Source organism: Hydra viridissima, unplaced genomic scaffold (genome assembly GCF_058129835.1).
Source record: "Hydra viridissima isolate aposymbiotic clone 2 unplaced genomic scaffold, HvirCarnegie_v1 scaffold_6, whole genome shotgun sequence".
NCBI lineage: Eukaryota > Metazoa > Cnidaria > Hydrozoa > Anthoathecata > Hydridae > Hydra > Hydra viridissima.
The window spans coordinates 6,392,967-6,413,973 of NW_028324305.1; the positions used below are offsets into that span (position 1 = coordinate 6,392,967).

General features: G+C 29.9%; 2 protein-coding genes across 3 annotated transcripts in view; both read left to right on the top strand.

The window, feature by feature from the left end:
- The first annotated feature begins 13,730 nt into the window (after window positions 1–13,730).
- Window positions 13,731–16,552, top strand: LOC145192562 (uncharacterized). The gene is made up of 4 exons (XM_090091227.1): window positions 13,731–14,118; window positions 14,224–14,500; window positions 14,684–15,236; window positions 15,412–16,552. The coding sequence occupies exons 1-3, from the start codon at window positions 13,830–13,832 to the stop codon at window positions 14,982–14,984; spliced, it is 867 nt and encodes a 288-aa protein (XP_089947353.1). The 5' UTR covers window positions 13,731–13,829; the 3' UTR covers window positions 14,985–15,236; window positions 15,412–16,552.
- Window positions 16,553–20,280: 3,728 nt separating this feature from the next.
- The window catches only part of LOC149886788 (uncharacterized), a 46,040-nt gene continuing 45,313 nt past the window's right edge, over window positions 20,281–21,007 (top strand). For both annotated transcript variants that reach the window (XM_090091201.1, XM_090091202.1), the window contains exons 1-2: window positions 20,281–20,429; window positions 20,673–20,730. In XM_090091201.1, coding sequence (XP_089947327.1) covers window positions 20,322–20,429; window positions 20,673–20,730 — 166 coding nt within the window. In that variant the 5' untranslated portion in view covers window positions 20,281–20,321. The remainder of the gene's footprint in view (window positions 20,430–20,672; window positions 20,731–21,007) is intronic.

Sequence of the window (21,007 nt, forward strand, 5' to 3'; positions counted from 1 at the left end):
TTTTGTAGTTATTTTTTGCTTTTTATTTTAATCTTAAGCATTATTACTTTGAAATAATATTAATAAGACTATCGAAATACAAACCAAAGATCCCACAGATACACTTATGGAATGGAATGACTCCTTATTCGTATGCGCAATTACTAAACTCATGCTTTTTGTTAAAATTCAATTTTGATTTGATTTGATAGAAGCATGAAGCGCACAGTCCTTAAAATGCAGAATTTGAAAAAAAAAAGGTTTACAACGCAGTCCTCGCTAAAGTTAGCTTTCTCAACATTTGTGTTGTAAAAAACGCAGCATTAAATGTTGCGTTAAATTACGCAACATTTAATGTTGAAAATTGTCAACACTAATGTTTGGGAGTCAAATGCCAAAATTGAATGTTGCGCGGTAATCAACATTTTTGTTGCGCTTTCGCAACATCTGTTATCTGTGTGTACTGCTTCAGTAGCTGGTGGTGAATATTTTTATATAGGAGTAAAAAGTTGGTCCTCTTTGCTCCTTATGATGTTACACAGCTTACAACTCACATAAATATTGATGGTATTCCTTTATTTAACAGCTCAAAAATTTCTCTCTGGCCAATTCTTGGTTCGATTGCAGAACCTGAAGGTAACAATTTCTTTCCTAGTTCTTGTCAGTAATGGTGGAGGCAGCTTGACACAATTCATCAAGCAAAACATGGCCTATTTAATGACATCTAAGCAAGAGCAAAACAGTGTAGCTTGATTGGCCAACGAAGCAAAATCAAATTTTGAGCACTGCAACACTTTCAGATTTTGTTTAGTAAGTATTCACTTCAAATTTGTATGCCCACATATAACAGCAATATATTAATCTTGAATTATTTATTTAGATCACAACATTTACCCCAGAAAAGTAATATTTGCCTAATGGTGTAATAACAATAATAATAATTTAACTTGTATACTGCGGCATCAACATAATTGTTTTATGTGTATTTAGGTGCTGCTAAACAGAACTTTGCCACTAAGGACACAACCAAGGAGATGCTTGAGAAGTAACTTTCTACGTGGTTTGGAAATTCACGGGATTGTGGGGAAGCGAGCCGAAAACCGAAAGGGAAGAATCCAACAGAAGTCAATTATGTAATACATGTTCCTGATGATGCAGTTACAAATATTAAACAGTGAACAATGTTTTTTGATCTAGCATCAGTTAAGAGTTTTCAAACTATTTGCCATGGTCTAAGTTATGATTTATTGAAAATAGTACCCAATGTGATCTGTTTTTCAAGCACTGTATACATTATACTGGTTTGTCCAGTCTGTAAATATATTTTGCCTTATACCACACAGGATCTGATTTCATATACTCTTATTTGTTTAATTCAGTTATGCTCGTTGAAAATTTAGTTATTGTTATTACTTGTAAGCATTCATGTGTATTTCTTAGTTTATTTTTAATCAGTTATGACTTTCAGTGATGCCTTATTGCGATTTGCATCATTTGTATGCTATATGATAATATTGGTGTATTTTTTGAAAACTTGTTAGTTTATGACTTCTAATTGCTTTTTTTTTTCAATAGACTCTTGCATATAGTTAACCGCTTATCAGTTTTAGCCAAGGGCGGGGAAAAATTAATTGGGCAAACAATTAATTGCAATTAATTGATTGCAATTAATTGATTTAAAAATTTTTAATACCAATTAATTGATTGAAAATATTTTTTAAACCAATTAATTAATTGGGTCAGAATTGCAATTAATTGATAATTTTGCCATTAATATTATTTACCGAGATTATATTATACTTTTATGTAATTTTTAGTTTAGCACTGTTTTTAACCATAAAAAGTTAAAGATAGAATGACGCATAACCAATAATACGCATGTATAAATATTTCGAGCTGTATACGCATATAAGGTTAAGGATAGATTGACGCATAACCAATAATACGCATGTATACGCATTTTCATTTCAATTGTGCTATTAATTATGTTTATATGTGGACATAAAGTAAAAAAAATCCTTTTTAGGATTTTTATAAATCTCGCTAACAATGAATACAAACGAAATAGTCAATATTTATTTCTAGAAAGATGAAGCTAATGACAGTAATTGGACCTGTAAGTGCGGAAAAAAACTACGCCAGAAAACTGAGACAGGATGGACCAATTTATTTAATAATGTTAAAAGTATGCGTCCAGAATATATAGAATATAATACTTCTTCAACTTCAACACAACAGCCGATTACACAGTTTAGTGGTTTTACTCATATTCCAGGACCAATAATACCAAAGAGTGCCGACAATATGTATTCATGGATAGAATGGGTGACTTGTGGCCTTAAACCATTTCCATTTGTAGAAAACTCTCTCACGCAAAAATACTCTAAATTAGAAAATATTTCCATAAAAACCATGAAAAAGTACATGAATTTGCTGACTGAAAAGGTTGAAGTAGAAATTGCTAACATAGTTCCAGAAAATTTCGCAATTATTTTTGATGGATGGTCAAACGGAAGTACGCACTATGTGGCATTGTTTGTATCATATCCTAATAATGCCAGTGAAAATGAGTACAGTACTGCATTAATTGCCTTTTCACCTATAGGAAATGAAACAGAGTTTACAGCAAAAGCCCAATTTGAATATTTATCATGGGTTCTTCAAAATATTCTTCGCAAAAATATGACTAACGTAACATCTTTAATAGGTGACAACTGTGAAACAAATAAGGCCCTTGCAAATCTGAGCAATCTTCCATTAACAGGATGTGCCTCTCACAGGTTCAACTTGGCTATGGAAATGTTTTTACTCAAATATAAACATATCATTGATAAGACAAATACGCTTATGGGTAAATTCAAAAATTTAAAGCTAGCCGGAAAACTCCGCTTGTTGACTTCTCTTTGTGCTATTCAAAGAAACACATCACGATGGTCAAGTACTTCAGAAATGATAAAACGATTTTTTCGTCTTAAGCCATTTTTCACCCAAGGGAACTTCGATAAAATGCCCGAGCTAATAGATTACATGTTGTCTGCCAGGGAAGAAAATGATCTTCAGTTGCTAAACGAGACTCTACAAAAATTTAACTCAGTAACCATTGCACTTCAAAGAGAATCAATTGACATTTCAGAAGTAAGAATTTTAATTGAATGAAATAATAAGACACGATGTTAATAGGGGTACCTATTTATCTTCAAATGCAGATATTATTCATTCTAAAACATTTGAAAGTGCGCTAGTTAAAATATTGGACAACAGAGAGCACGAACTATTTTTAAATGAAAAGGAAAGTGTAAATAAACTTCTAAAGCAATCTGAGATCACGCCAGTTAGTATTGATCATGATTTGGACTTTGCTTCTAAGCTGCTAAAGAAAAGAAAATTAGAAAAAATGTCTTCGGATTCAAGATATGTGAATTGCAAGTTTCTGGTGCCAACGTCAAATATTGCGGAAAGATTTTTCAGTGCTGCAGGTTACGCAATCGGCCATTTGAGACAATATACTTCCATCCAATCTTGAAATGCAAATGTTTTTGTGTGTTAACAAACGATTTTGGGACAGGAAAATTCTCTCAGATATTATGATGAATAATGAAAATAACTGATTGTTTTAGTGACTTACTCTTCAAATAAGTTTTGGTTTTCAATTTATTTTTTATGAGTTCTTAGTAAAGACGTACTTTAAACTGGAATTATACATTACAATGTAATGTACAATTCCAGTTTAAAGTACGTTATAACTTTAAATATATATATTAGGTACGTGCGTATCTGCGATTTACGGCACCGATTTTAAAGATAAAATCTGTGACCATTTTTTCACCGCGTGCTCGAGGTAGGTTTCGTATGGATGGATTTTTCTCGTCTTTTTTTTGGAATTTTATATTGACTTAGATAATATTTTAAAAGTAGAGTGTTGTAAGTTTACTGTAATTTGCTTTTTTTTTTGCACTTACTAACTTTTTTAGTGATTTCATTGCTATTGAAAACTACATTCCTGTTCTGGAAGTGAATTGACATTGAAGAAGTGATGGGTTTTTTTTCTAACTTTTGGATCAATTTTATATATCTATTTTCTATGTACCTGCCAAATTTCATTAAAAAATAATGACACGCTCATATTCTATTTTTCCACGCAGTAAAGGTACCAAATATTCTTCTGTTGAAGAGGTTGGGGGGGGGGGGGGATTCACAATTATGAGCATTTTGTATATTTGACTTTTTTATTCATTAAAAAATTGTTTTTTTAGAAAAATGAAACTTTATTTAAAATAATGGTGATTTTTTAAAGTATTCAAAACGTGATTTACACACAAACACACACAAAAAAAACCATATTCTGTTATTAGTTGAATAAAAATATAACCGAGGTAAAGTAATGCGCTACAAACTAAACAATGAAGTTCAATTATAAAACCACCGTAAGCCGAACGCTAATTTTTTAGGTTGGTTGCAGTTTTCTTAAGCATTCTTTATAATGAATTTTTGTCACTTAAATGGGCATAACTTTTAGTGGAATCATTAGTTTGTTATGAAATTTTCACCATCGTAATACTGATTTAAAGCTCTTTACAAAGATGTATAATAATTAAATATTTGAATAGTTTAAAAATTTTGCACACATACCTATATATATGTAATTATTGCATGTATATATTTAAAGTAATAACCCAACAATATTAATCTTTTAAGTATGATATTTAATAAAAAATGATAATTTTATGTTCTGTTTTTAAAATTTTTAGACATTTTTAAAAACCAATAATTAATTGCAATTAATTGGAAAAATTGATTGAACTGTTCAAAAATTGCAATTAATTGATTGCACTGAATAATAATTGCAATTAATTAATTGGTAGTATATTTTTAAACAATTAAATTGCAATTAAATTTTCCCTGCCCTTGGTTTTAGCAATTATTTTTAGCAGTGTTATTGTTTCAATTAATAAAATGCATCTTATCTGCTAGCAATATAGTTACAGGACTTGGTAATGTGATATAGTGATAATAATAATAATAATAATAATAATAATAATAATAATAATAATAATAATAATAATAATAATAATAATAATAATAATAATAATAATAATAATAATAATAATAATAATAATAATAATAATAATAATAATAATAATAATAATAATAATAATAATAATAATAATAATAATAATAATAATAATAATAATAATAATAATAATAATAATAATAATAATAATAATAATAATAATAATAATAATAATAATAATAATAATGATAATAATAATAATAATAATAATAATAATAATAATAATAATAATAATAATAATAATAATAATAATAATAATAATAATAATAATTATAATAATAATAATAATAATAATAATAGTAATAATAGTAATAATAATAATAATAATAACAACAACAATAATAATAATAATAACAACAACAATAATAATAACAATAATAATAATAATAATAATAATAATAATAATAATAATAATAATAATAATAATAATAATAATAATAATAATAATAATAATAATAATAATAATAATAATAATAATAATAATAATAATAATAATAATAATAATAATAATAGTAATAATAGTAATAATAATAATAATAATAACAACAACAATAATAATAATAATAATAACAATAATAATACTAATAATAATAATAATAATAATAATAATAATAATAATAATAATAATAATAATAATAATAATAATAATAATAATAATAATAATAATAATAATAATATTAATAATAATTATAATTATAATTATAATAATAATAATAAAAATAATAATAATTAATATTATTATTATTATTTTTATTATATCTATTATTATCATACCTATTATACCTGAGATAATTGTGGGATCCATGTGGGTTATCCCAGCTGAATACTAACTGGGTTCCGAATGGGCTCTGTTTACTATCCCTTCTGAATACCATCTGGGTCCCGGTTGGTTCCCGTTTGAGTTTTCTGGCGGGAATCCCGGACGGGTCCCGTCTAGATCCCGCGGACAAAAACCGGCGGGATCCGTCTGAATTACCCGTACGGGCGCCGTCCTGCGCCCCGGCTGGGACCCACCCGGGTACCTTATGGGCTGGCTAGCTGGGTAGCTCCTAAGAAAGAAAAAAACGGTAAGTATTAGTTACTGGTTACATGAAGTCATGTTAAAAATAAAAATAGGTTTTTTTTTATAAAAAATATATATTCGTTTGTTTGCTAGAACGCGTGTTAGAACGTGCGATTTATGGATTGGTTATGCGCCTAAACCTAATTCTTAGCTCAAAATTTGAATTCTTTGATCCCATAGAGCCCCATTTTAATGTATAACACATCAATATCTAAATTATTTTTATTGTTAACAATGCATTACGCTATTTACTTTTGAAACACTTCCAAGCCATAACTCACTTTGAGAACAGCCAAAATCTTATTGGGTAACAGCTTACCTAGCCAAATAAAGTAGTATATCAGCCAGAGTTTGAGCTGGATAAGTTTGATGATAGCAATTCTCAAATATTATTGGATCTATTGAATATCAAAAATATCAAGTTGAACAAACTGCACCAAGAACTGTCATAAGTTTAATAAGAATCTCAACTGTAATATTTAAAAATATTTACTCATAGTTGATAGTTCTTCTAGAGGTATTGCCATCATTAATTTTACCATATACATGTTTTAACAAATTCAGTTCTCTAAAACACATATGAAAAACTTTATTCCTCTGTACTTTTGTTCAATTGTTCAAAAGGATAAAAATCTTTTTTAATTTAATGTCAACTTTACTCGTTTCCATTTTCTGTTTCTATGAGAAATAAAATTGTTCAGTGTTTAAAAAGTAATTTAAAGAGGTTTTTTTTATCGTTTTTTTGCCTCTCCTAAGGTATGCAAGAATTAAAAATAAAGTAAAAAAGTGCTTTTAATAAAAGCTTTTAATTCGTATAAATACAGGTCTTTCGGAAAAAAATACTGTTGATAAAAATATATTTTCCAAATAATGAATGTGCAAGTTCAAAAGTTGTAAAAACGATAAGCTTTATCTGATTCACATCTACAAGCTTCATGATATAAGCTTTATGACATAATCAAGCTTTAGTTCACATCTCCAAGTTTCATGACTTTATTGTTTCGAATGAGTGCTGTTTGAATTGAAATCTAAGGTTGTCGAAAGTTAAAGCCATTTTTTTCTTAAAAAAACCCAAAGGCTGTCTTATTTTTATTGTTCTTATTTTTAAATAATTAGGCACACACAAGGGTGTAATCACAATCTTAGGAGTGAATGTATGGATGGGGGACATTTTTTAAAGGCCCTTTTTTTTACTCGGAAAAACATATAACCACATGATGATGGGTTAAGTTGTTGTAATAGATGAAAAAAATGTATATGAGTATGTACGTGTGTAGGGGGGGGGGGGGAGGGGGATAGAGGGGATTTGGGAAGTGGGCAAACACATACTTGATTTCCGAAAATAACCCTTCACATAAAGGTCATTCTTAATTAAATGATTTTTTGTTGTTTGCATACTTTGATTTTAGTTTCTGGTTAGCGAGTATTTGGGCCTCCCCTGTAAGACGATTGATCTTCGTGGTATGCTTGGGATAATTCTTTCTGATAATATCCTTTTTTTCTAGAAGACATGTTTATATGCAATAATTGGAAAAAAGTATACGCTTCAACATATTTTTTTCCTATTATTACACATAAACCCCAGAGGCTTTATTAATATTTGCATTCTTCTCATTAGTTAGTTAGTTTTCATTTACTTTTATATAACACGACATCATACAGGCGAAGTAAATTCAAAATATGAGTAAGGTTCAATGAAGATTTCTGATGAAAGTTTTTTTTTGTTTAATTTCTTTAATATTTCCCATGTTACTCTATCCAGATTCAGCGTAAATTAAAGAGGGAACTGGTGTTGGTGAAGAAATGCCAGCGAATGCGCTTTTTATACTCCTTAGGAATGAATTTTCGCTGAGAGGAAAAGTTCTTTTTTTTTGGTTTAAATTACGGCCATAGTTGTTAAATTTAACATGTCAATATTCATTTGATATTTCAAACTAAACCTCTGGCCGGAGCTGAAGCAGAAAATTGTTGAGAATAAAGCAACCTAAATAAAAAGGTTGAATCTTTTCAAAAAACTCATTAGAACAATATTAAATTACATTAAATGTTCTTCTTGGCGTGTTTCTTTAAATCGTTTTTTGAAGGTCATTCATCTTGTATCAGCCATTAATTTGTAGCAGTAAAAAGATCCCGACCAAACTTTACACTTTTATGAAACCAAATTTGCTCTTTAAAATATGAAAACAAGCTTTTTTTATCTTTGAACTTTTTCTCCTGAAAGAATTGATGCATTGATTTGCCTTTCAAAGCTCTAAGAAGAACAATATCATAAAATATAAAATTTGTTTTATGACATTTTATGAAAAATTGATCTATTAAACTCGGTTTTGGAGAGGAGTTCGCCAGTTTCACTATATGTATATTTGGGACAATAATATCAATGAAACATCCTATAAAAATCCGTTTAATGGGGTGATTATACATATTAATTAGAACATTTAGAAAGAACATTTTTCCCTTATTTTACTCAAAATAGTAAAAATAGACGCCTTCTTTACAGCACCTACTGTTTATTTCCCGCAAAATTTGTAAAATAAAAATTTACAGAAAATTAATAAATGAAACATACTGCTTTTTTTCCGCAATTTTAATTTGGTTATTAATAAATGTTTTTTTCTAATTTCTATAAAATCCGATTGTACATACTAAGGCTTTGGCTTCTTGAAATAATCATGTGTTCTTCTTTAGTTTCTTTTTGTATAAACATTTTAAGACAACTTTTCAAAGAATATTCTAATAAGAATTTGTGATTTAAAATCTTTAGATATTACATTTGATGACAAACTTGAGGTGTTGGCTTGCATTGTCTGGGTGTAATGGATTACGAATTCTGAAAGTTCAATGATGAAACATCACACCAACAGCATAGATGCTTGCTTCTTTGGGACTGAATTCCATATAAGATATTTACAACCTTAAGGTCTTAAGAGATAACCAAAGAATATGTCCAACAGTTTACTTGAAATTAGATCATGTCATAGAGCGCTTTTACTTTCTGATAATTTTCTGAAGTGTTTTGTAAGAGTGTTACTAGGATTTGTTCCTTTTCATTGAGTGGAGAAATCAACTTGATAGTCTTCTGCTGAAGACAGTTGAGTGGAGATTCACTCTTTTCCATAACAATATGGCTAAAGTTAACTTTGAAAAGAACCTCCATCAAATCGTAATTTCGAAATTGTAGAGTTTCCAACCTTCATATATGTCTGGTAAACATCATTGAGATTGCAAACGCTACGACAGACAACAACTTAGTGTTTTTAATTGCTGTCAGAAAAACTAACGCAACTTACTATTAAGTAATTACCAAGCTTCTAACCAGCTTGGGCAAAAACTTGGCTCTACTAAACAATTGGGTTGATTTGATTAAGAGCTGATCCAAGCTTCCTCATCCAATTGTTAGAAAGCCAGATAATTTGTTGAATTTGTACCATGTTTTATGTAGAGAAGGTTTCTTTCAAGAACTGTTGTGCTGCTAAGAATCATATTGTAAAAAAATTGTTAAAGCTAGCTTTTGAATCTTTTTATCAAAAAAAACAAAAAGAAAATTTGTTCATAACAATGCCCAACGGTGACGGTGCGATATATATTGATCGTTTTTGTCAGAATAAAAAGAATTGCTGCAAAAGGAAGGCGTTGTTCAAACAATCCAGACTGTGTTTATGCTATTTCTGGCGAATATATTTTTACAAAGTATCATAAACCAGTCATGGGCTTCGTTAAATCTCCGTACTTTAACTACTTTGAAGGTGAATACTTTCAATCTAAATAAGCCATGGTTACCAAATACTGTATGCCAAAATTGTGTTGTCCACTTACGACTTAGGGTCCCGTGGAAAATGATATGCTCTAAAATTCAAAATACCCAAGGTTTGGCGGGAACCTCCTAATCATCATGGGAAATATCACTTTTGTGAACATTACCCGTATGAAACTCAACAATTTTGGACAAGCGGTCAAATCCGACGTTGTCTTCTACTCAGCGGCCTCGTACAAGGAATTTAAATCTATCAAAATATTCTTCTAACTTTAACATCTAGTCTGAAAGAAAAAAATATCAGCTTACTCTAAATAAAAAAATTATATGTAAAAAGTATGAGTATGGTTCTATACCTACAGGGCATTCAAGTTCTATAAAAAAAGAATATAGAAAATTTTCTTTAATGTTGGAAAAACTAAAGTATAAAAAGTACAGCTGGCAAATTTGCGTAGATGTGAAAATAGTTAAATTCCTTTTAAGATAAATAGGGCTTTAACTAAATATCCGTGTTTTATACATTCGTGGGATAGCCACGACAAAAACAACTATTGAACTCAAAAAAAATGGCCATTGAGAAAGTCAGTAATTGTCAAATTTTAATAAATTTGCCTTTGGTTAATCGAGATCGAAATATATTACTTCCACTTCATATAAAACTTGGTATTATAAAACAATTGTTAAAGACCTAAATAAAGATGAGAAATGTTTTGCTTTTCTGTCGAAAACATTTTCTGGGGTGAACAACAAAAAGTTTAAAGAAGGTATTTTTGATTGATAACAAATTAAACGGATGATAAAAGAACCAAATTTTGTAGAATCTACGAATGAACATAAAAAGTGAACCTACAGAATTTTTATTTCGATGATCTAAAATGTTCTTGGGAATCAGAAAACTATTTACAATTAGTTAACAATATGTTGTCTGATTTGAAACAATTAAGGGTATAACATGAGCACTAAACTACATTACAACTACATCTTTAATCTCATTTTGATCGATTTCCTAAGAAATCTTGGAGATTATAGAGAATTTTGAAAGGTTTAACCAGGATATTCAACAATTAAAGAATACCACCAACGGATGATGACTGAATACTGTTGGAATCTTCGTCGGGATCTCAAACACACTCTTCATTCAAGAAAGTCTTTTAAAGACATTTTTTACCCAAACCGCAGTAACTGTTTAAAAAAAAATTGTGTATAAAATCATACCTTTATTCTAGCTTTTATCCCGCGTGTAACTTAAAACTAAAACTGTTAGAAAAAACCAAATTTATCTTCGTAACCAGCACACTCAAATTTACCTTAAACAAAAAAAATCCCTCTAAATAGTTTTTCAATGCTGTTCTGAGTTAGTCTAACAGTCCCAGTTTAATGCTGCACAGAGTTAGTCTAATAGCTTCAGAAATACGTTAGTGAGGAAGTTCACGGTCAAGGATTTTCTGAGAATTAAGCTGACTGCTGCGGTGCTTTTTTTGTTGCAGCTGTTACATTGCAAAGTGGGTGCTTTACTTTCCTATGGAGTTTTGAAATTGAACAAATTAAACAATCACAAATTGATTATGAACGAGATAAAGGTTTGATTGAAACTGCAACTAATTCGAAGATTTTGGACACAACTGAAATTTTACCTTTACTTAAATTTTCAATTTGAAACCGTTAGGTAATGCTGACTCAGATAACACACTAGCATCGGTCCGATATCGGCGCTACGTCCGCATTAAATCTGCTACAAATGTAATTTTTATGTATTTTTGATGGGCGGCTGTTCATCGGCAGGACGTAAACAAAAACGTAAAAATAGCATTGGCAATTTACCTTATTGTGATGAATAAGCTGATGAATAGCCGATCAGGAACTGTCCGGAAAAAATACAGCTAAACTATACATGACACGTACAAAATATATTCTATAGTAAGGTATATCAATAAAGGTATATTTGATAGACTCAATCAAATAAGAAAACAATAACCATATTATTATAATAATTAATTTTAACTATATAATACATTTAATATAAGTTCTTTGTTGTATAAAGTATTGTATGTTTATAGGATTATTATTTACTTATACATTTATATATTACTTTTTAAAATTGTAGACATGGCAAAAAATGTTTATACAATAAACTTAAAGTAAAAATAAATATAATTTCAATAAAACAGCCATATTATATTATTTAAGCGATCACTAATTTTAAAAAGAATTCTGTGATATTAATTCTTTCGTTAAAAGAACTAAATACAAAAATATTGTAAAAGCACACACATTTATATTTATGTTTAATTCAAAAGTTAGTAAAAATACATTCAAACAAAATATCTAAAAATAGCTTAAGTTGATATATATGTATGTATGTCTCTCTCTGTGTGTATATATATATATATATCAAATTGTGCTATTTTTAGATATTTCGTATTATGCATTTTGTGCTTCATTTGTTCCAGGTTTTGCACGCTTTGCATCCCTAGAAGAATAAACAAAAATAACACCTCAAACATAAAAAATGGGAATTTTATCAAAGCTTTATAAAAATCCCCTGCATTTATCCCAGGCAACTCTTTCTTGGCCTCCTCTAGCCTTTTACGACCTTCACCTCTATCAGATGAAACACGCAGCCATGTTTTTAAGCTGACTAAGTTTCAGCGCTTTTGGCTTCCTTTGTCATGGGATTTGTTTATTGTATTTTTACAATAGCATTTATAAAGAATTGATGTAATGGTTTGTATATCTGAAAAGATCACAAGTCAGTGGTAAGAGCACTCTAAAATAAGTTTTGCTGATTCTATGTTTGTACATGAATTTAGATTTCTGTTGGTTAATTTTTAATAAATGTTATTAAAAAAGAACATAAACACTGATAAGCATTTTAACGGAACTCTTTGATCACAAGATACTAGTTTTGCAGGACAAATGCCACTTGACAACATGAAAGCTAAAGTCTTCTTTCACAAAAATACTCTTTTTCAAACAACAATTGCAACTTTTTTCAATTTACTTAAATAATACACATACAATTATTTACTAACCGCAAATGATGTCCTTAAGCTGGAGGACAGAAAAAGCATGTTTATTCCCATGGCCCATGAAATTAAAACTGTTTACCAAATCATCAGTATTGACCATTTTCATCTGACAGTATCTTTCAAAGTAACACCTCCTTGAAAACCAAGATTATGTGTCTAAACATAATCTATAACTTAAACTTAAAGAAAAAATAGTTTAAGTTTATCATTAGAAACAACTTCGAAAACCGGAATTCAGTTTTTTGCGAAGTTGAACAAAATGGTCCTTACAATTGCGCATACAATCAAAGTATTTCGAAGTCATGAAATTCGAATTTCAAATTTTCGAAGTTTATATTTTCAAAGTTCAATTTTTTTGTCAAAGTTTTTTTAATTAAAAGTTTGCTATTTTTTGCTTATCGCACATTGTATATTAAATAAAAACTAATTAATTTTGAAATATTTTTGTTTCGTAAATAATTTTTAAATTAAAGTTAGTGTCAAGGTTAGCAACGGTTGGAGCGGTGTTTTTTACAAATGAGTAGCCATTGGTATCAATTTTGTTTACCATTTCATTGAAGTGATTTTTTTTTTTTATAATATATATATATATTTTTTGAGTTTTATTGTAAAATTGTTGTAACCAATGAAAAGTAATTAGTAAAATGTTCAACTTAGTTTTTAAAATACAATCAAAGTATTTCAAAGTAATGAAATTTGAATTTGAATTTTTCGAAGTTTATATTTTCAAAGTTAAATAAATGCTTAGCAGATAGTATGGTTTGTTGAGCACTAATTTATAGTTCTAGATTTAGTAAATACAAGTTTTTAACAAAAACAATCATTTACGACTTTAGCTGATTAAATATCAGAGTAAATAAACAAATATTCAATATATTATCACGAAGCATTTAGTTGTGTAACTTGAAAAAAAACCTCTCTACAAGTTAAAAAATGGCTCCTTCAACAAAATCATTGTGGAAAGAGTTTGACAAAATAAAGGCTCCTGATGACGCACCTCCAGGTGAGCGTGACCCTTCTGGAAAGTGTAAGGAATGCGGAAGAATTCTAAAAATGGAAAACTCATCAACCGGCGCTTTAAGGTCTCATTTAAAGTGTCACAAAGGAATTCTTGCAAGAGTGGTAACCTCTAAGCTAGCAGAAACTGAGCAAGATGACGCGAATTCACTGGAACTTCACCAAACTTTGGTTGATGTGGACGAATATAAAAAGAACCGTGACGGTAAGAAAATTTAAAATACAGGCGGCCCTTCTTATGTGCGATCTTCTTATTTAGCTTTAGATGCTCATAAATAAAGTTTAACTGTTTCAATTTAATTTTTTTCAGATTTCATCAACAGTCCATCAAACAACACTCCTCTGAAAACACACAAACAGAAGAAGTTGTTGCCAGCCCAATCCACACCTAACAATTCAATTGTTGGATACTTTCAGCCCAAAGTTTCAATTTTTGACAAGCGCCAACTTGACTATGATTTCGACCTACTTGAGCTGTTGGTGAGCTGTTCCCTCTCATTCAACATTGTTGATACGGAAGGATTCAAAAAGTATGCGGCCAAAAGGGAACCCAGAATGACAGCCAAGTCTGCAACAACTTTTTCAAGGTGTGTGTGTGTGTGTGTGTGTGTGTGTGTGTGTGTGTGTGTGTGTAAAATTCTTTCCTATTACAGCATGCTGCTGTCAAAAATAAGTTACTGCTTTAAAAATGTTTGCATGGGTAATTGTAATTTGAATTGAAACTCTGGCATTATATATATTTAATTGGTTATTATTATTTTATTTTTTAGGCAAAAACTCCGATTGCTTTACTGGCAGGTAAAGCAATACATTTCTGAGGAACTAGCTAGAGAACTCAATGACTGTGAAGGCCTTGGGGCTTCGACAGACATGTGGACAAGCACAAGCAACAATGCTTACATATCTGTAACACTTCATTTCATCAACAAAAACTTTGAACTGAAAAAGTTTGTTCTTGCTTGCCAGCCATTTAGTGGTCAACATACAGCTGCAGCCAAAGCTTTGGATAAGGGTATGCAAACAGACCTTTCTTTTCTCAGAGCCAGCACTCATATAGCTCAGCTAATATAAAGGCTGCAATTCCGAAAGCAGTAGAGATTACAGGCTCTCTGCTTTGCGCTGATCACTTGATTAACTTAGTACTGCAAAAAGCCAACGAAAAGAAAGTTTTTAAGTCTTCAAGCCACAATGGACGTCCTAATCTTCTGAGAAGACGACAACCACATTTACAAGGCAATCAAACAAGCCCAGGATCTCTTTGCAAAGGTTCTCAGAAGTTCAAACTGTCAAAATGACATCAAAAAAAGTGTCAAGAAAATGAAGGTAATATTAATAATATTTTGGTCTAAAATTGAAACTTTTAATTTAATAAAAGTATTTGGTAAAAATTAACATTACAAATCTCATAAACACTGAAATATTGTCTACCCCCTCCTCCTCCTCACACATGCAAATAATTGTGACACTTAATATTTATTTTTTCTTTTTCTATTTTTAGTTTCTTACGTCAAGATCATCACAGACTGCTCGACTAGATGGAACGCGAAGTCCATGATGTCACCTCTGTAATTTGGTTGAGAGAAGTCCTTGATGAATTGAGAGTGACAGTAAATGTGAATTTGCTGATGTCATCCAGTCAGAGAGTCAGTTTTTACTTTTGGCGGAAGTTCAACCCATCTTGGATTCATTCTTGAAAGTCAGCGAGCCCTTTTCTGCTGACAAGAATCCTACATTTCATCTTGCCTGCAGCCAACTGGTCAACCTTCAGATGAAGCTAAACTCCATTGTTCAATCAGACATACAATCTGCCACAAAAGACTTTGTCCAAATTCTGATTGGTGAGCTGAATAGGCGATTTCCAAACAGTGGAACAAAGAATCACTATCATGCCATGGGAAATTTTCTCCACCCCTTCTTCAAGGGTACATTGGTGAAAAAGTATGGTGATTTGAAAGGGCTCAAGGACAGGTTGGTGAGTGAGCATCCAAGTCAGCAAGAATTTTTGTCCCAAATCAGGAATGCTTTCCTTAATCTGACAGGGTCTAGCTTTGACCTTGACAAAGCTGAAAAAATGGCATTAGAAATGTCTGGAAAAGAAATTCTTTTCAGGGATGGAAATTCAAAAATTGAAATTGAGTTAGACACATACAAAGGTCTCCCTCTTCCCAATTCCTCAAACACTGATATCCTAAAGTGGTGGGAAGCCCATGCAAAAATGATTCCACTACTTTCCAGTTGCAAGAAAATACTTGGCCATTCCTTTAACTTCTGCATCAAGTGAAAGAGTTTTCTCAGCTGCAGGCAGTGTGGTCACTGATTCAAGAACAAAATTGGATCCCCAAAATGTTGACAAAATTGTTTACCTCAAGACCAACATTGGAAAGATGAATAATGAACGATCTGCTTTGACAATTTAAACAGCAGAAGAGGAAACAGAAAGGAAATCCAAGACCTTCCAAAAAGATCAATCTGCTATCACTCCACTACGACAAAGAAAGAGGATCCCAACAAACAGTGGTTCCATTGATATTTCTGATGATTAAACTTAATTTGTACATCTGTAAATTGTAATACAAATCAATTACAAGCAATAATAGTTGTTACAAAGAATAAAATCTAAAAAAAGTTTTATACATTTACTTTTCTGTTTTGAATAAATTTTACACTCTTAAATCCATTAAAAATGATCTAAAACTGGGTTTGATATATCAGGAAAATTTCGGAATACTTCAAAAAAAAATTCAAAAAAAGTTTGAAATACTTCGGAAAAAAATTCGAACATTTTCGAAGTCCGAATTTGCTTTGATTGACTTCGAAACTTTGACTTCGATTTTCGTAGTTACAAATGTACACTTCGAAACTTCGACTTCGAACGACCTCGCCACCCGTAATGCAGAAGCTTAGTGGCTTCATCAGTCATGGGAAATATATATACAATATATATATATGCATATTATACATATATATGTGTGTATGTGTGTGTGTATGTGTGTGTGTGTGTGTGTGTGTGTGTGTGTGTGTGTATGTGTGTTATAAAATACACGTTTTGTTAATTTCTAGCATAAGTTTTATTAAAAAAGCTTGCCTTTCAATTTATTACGAAGATAAACTTTGATGGAGACTCAAGTCTCAAATACTAAGTTTACTAAAGTCTAAAGTTTACTTCAGCTGAAAATTTCAAAGTATTGGTAATGAAAACTGTAAGTCAATTTTTGCATGTTGACGCATTACTTAAGTAATGGGTTAATTTGTGCACGCTTAGTATGATTACGCCTGCGCATTGTAAACATTCACAGAACAAGTCATTTTATGGTGCGTTCGCAGATATCAAGCCGATGATGTTTTCCAATGGAACATAATTTATTTTATTTATCGGACCGACATTGGGCCGATGAAGTAAAACGATGCCGATCTAAAGCTGATATAAAAAATGTCGGCAAGACATCTGGCCGACGTCCATGTGTTATCTGGGGACGGCCTAAGAGACTCTGTAATTCTTGAAGGTTATATCACTCTGAATACAGTGAATGAATTTTTTGTATGTAATAATCTGTCAGGTACTGATCACCTTTCTTCATGCAGATTACACAAACACACTTTCTGCACTCTTGATGATTTTCGGCAATAGCTGGGATTTTTTTGTAATGGATAAAATTATTTTTATCCAACTTTTAAAATTTAATTTAAATTGAATAATATTGCCATTTGCCAGCAAAAAAAATTCGTTTTTAATTTTTTTTCAAAAAGTTACGCATTATCGCAACTCTATTCCAAAACCGAGATAAAATGGTGAACTTTTCATAAAAAATCTTAAAACAAATTTTTATTTATTTTATGATATTTTTTCAAGGAACGAGTATTTCAGTTAAAATAACCAGTTTTACATGACATTTCATAAGTCAAAGTCAAAATAGTTGAGACAAAGTCGTCTGGATTTTAATGCAGGATTTTAAAACCACTTGATATGTACTCTTATTGCCATATACCACTCAAAATAGTTTTTATAAAATGTTTCATTGATTTTTGGGTCCCAAGTTTACAAAAAGTGTCGGTTATTTTAAAATTTGTACAAATTTTACTTCTTAATGTTCTAACCAGTGAAACTTCTAGGTCATCATTTTCAACTGAAAGAAGGATGAAGATAATGTTTAATCCGGATTGAGCTTAGAAAGATAACTTTCATTAGAGAAATGTGGAAAATTTTTACTTTTTAAATATTAAAAATTGATTTAAATGCAGCTAACCGAGGCTTTACAAACGATTTGATTTTTTTTAGCTACGATAGTATTTTATAAATCAACTTATGTCAAAATATTTGATTCCAGTAATCATATATTTTGATTAAAACATAAATATTTTAATTAAAGTAATTTCCAGACTTCTTAATGCCTTAAGAAACTTGTAATTTAAAATTTAATGTTCAAAATTAGAGGTCGGATTCAAAGTCAATGGTTCGGCATTAGTTTTTTATAAGTTTTTATTCTTATAAGGATGTGATGCGTGTAAAATGAAATTCGTTTTGATGAGAAGCACTCATGTGTGACATTTTTAGATTAAATTCTCGACTCAGTTGAAATATTTCATAGGGTTATGAATGTAAATGTTTTGATCGTTTCTTTGGGCCATTGTGAGAGTTGTGTTTTAAATTACACTGATCAAAAAAAAATTTTTTTTTTAAATGAATCTCATGAATTTTTTGGGTGCTGAACCGTATCTAATATCTGTTTTTTTTTTGAATCGCGAACCGTTCTCTCACAATATGACCTCGATTATATTCTAAAATAGGTTAATTATTTTAAAATTTAAACAACTTGGCTTAAACAAATGTATCAGCCAAGTTATTTAAATTTTAAATTTAAACAAATTAAAAATTTAAACAACTTGGCTGATACATTTCCTCTATTTTATAATAGGTTTTATTTAGCTTAAAACGCCAAATTATGTTTACTAACGCTAAATATAAAAACAAAAATTGTTTGGAAACTTTTTACGAACACAAAGTATGCATAGAACAATAAGAAAAAGCGCTGAAAAATAAAGATATATTTATCAGAAAAATACACAGATATTATATTAAAAAATTCTCAAATTCTGTATATTCATATGCGAAAATTATAAAAATTATGCAAAATTCAACACATCCAAAAATATAAAAATTATGCAAAATTGTGAAAAAATGGTGCTTTATTGACGTCTAGTGTTTAATTTCCGTATTTAAAGAACGTTTTATTAAAAACTTTTTTTTTTCCAAAGTCTTTTTTTCAGTTAAAAATCATATGTAGGCAACACGAATTATTGTCATCTGGATAAGGAAAACATAAATGTTCATTTCTGTTTTTATTGCTAAACTGAGTTTTAGCTTCAATTATGCAATCCTATTAACTTTCTTGTACTTGTACTGGTGTTTTTCTGATCTGATTCATTGCATGTCTAAGGGCCTGTTTATATGGAAAGCGGGCTGACTCGACAAACGAGCCAGCCCGTTTGCCGAGATCTCGACGTCGTCCTTATTTCAACTTAATTTTATTTTACGTTTATATGAATAAACGAACTAGCCCGGATCGCTATCCGGGCCAGCTCGTTTATTCATATAAACACAAAATAAAATTAAGTTAAAATATTGATGACGTCGATATCTCGGCAAAAGGGCTGGCTCGTTTGCCGAGCCAGCCCGCTTTCCATATAAACAGGCCCTAAGAAAAATTAAAGGTATAATTGTGTTCACTTTTATTTCATTTTTTTACGCAACTCGAGCCAATTAGTTGGCTCGTACCAAGTCCATGTACTATCTGGATTATAATAGTTGTCTGAAAAACATTCCAACTTTTCATTCAAACAACTGTTTCTTTTTTTTTGCGAGAGAAATTCTTCAATAATAAATAATTTTACAATTTTAAAGAATTTCCTATGCATCTTAGAAGAGCTACCTCCATTTTTTAATAACTTCTCACGAAGTAACGCTGCCGTATACCTTATATCTCATTTTCTTTCAGTTCATTGCAGTTTCATTTCATTATGCTATGTTTGCCGTGATGACAAAATCATTTCCAACACGAACATATAAATTACTTTGAAAAATTTTATAGTGTAGGTAACACTCATTTTAAAGTTTTATTTTTTATGTTTTCAGTTTTGTAAATATTTTAAACGAACATTTTGGTGAAAAGATCTTTGTTAATCATTCTTTGAAATAATACGACAAACCCACAAATTTATGATTAGCCAAATAGTTTTATAAATTCATTGGTCTGAAATAGCGTCAAACAATTTCCCAAGCTATTTAAAGAAAGTTCATTCAAAAGCCGACAACAAAAATATGAATTTAGTTTATAAAAAATAAATTTCTCAATACAAAGATTTTAAAATTCTGTTTAAACATTTCTTTTTTGATAGTTTATTGATAACTTTATGATAGTTTATTACTTGACTTTACTTTTAACAATACTATTTTTGTTGATACCAAAACATAAAGAAGAGGAAAAGATGATGAACACTACCTTTAAAAAAAATATCGCAGTAAGTATTGTTATTTATAGTTTCTTTTTAAAATAAAAATGTAGAGAAATTACGATGCTATTAATTAGTGCTCATTTCAATAATTCTTTAAAGAAAATCAATTTAACAGAGAATTTAATTACTTCCAGTAATGTAACTATAATTACTAATTTTATTTCTAAACTTCTTTTTTTAACCAAAATGTTTGACTTGTTTATATCTTTACTTGCAAAGTGCATTTGCTTTACTTCATTCTAATTTTAGCTCATATGGGATGTTCGAATAATATTGTTGATATCCCGTACAGGTTTTGTTTCTTCAGGTAATTTATTACCAATTATAAATGTTCTATAAATAATACAAGCTAAGAAAAAATATTTTAGCTGATTAATTGTGTGTAGAAGTCATTAAAAGGTGCGTCCTTCAAGAGGTTATAAAAAACAAACAAAAACGAAAAAGGAGAGGGGTTCTTCAATCGCAAACTTTTCGGTCCTTTAAAAGAATCATTGAAGATATTTACAGTTAAGGTTAATAAACGTATATAGTAATTTAAGGTAATTCCTCATACATAATCTTACGTAAATTCAAAAACCAAAAAA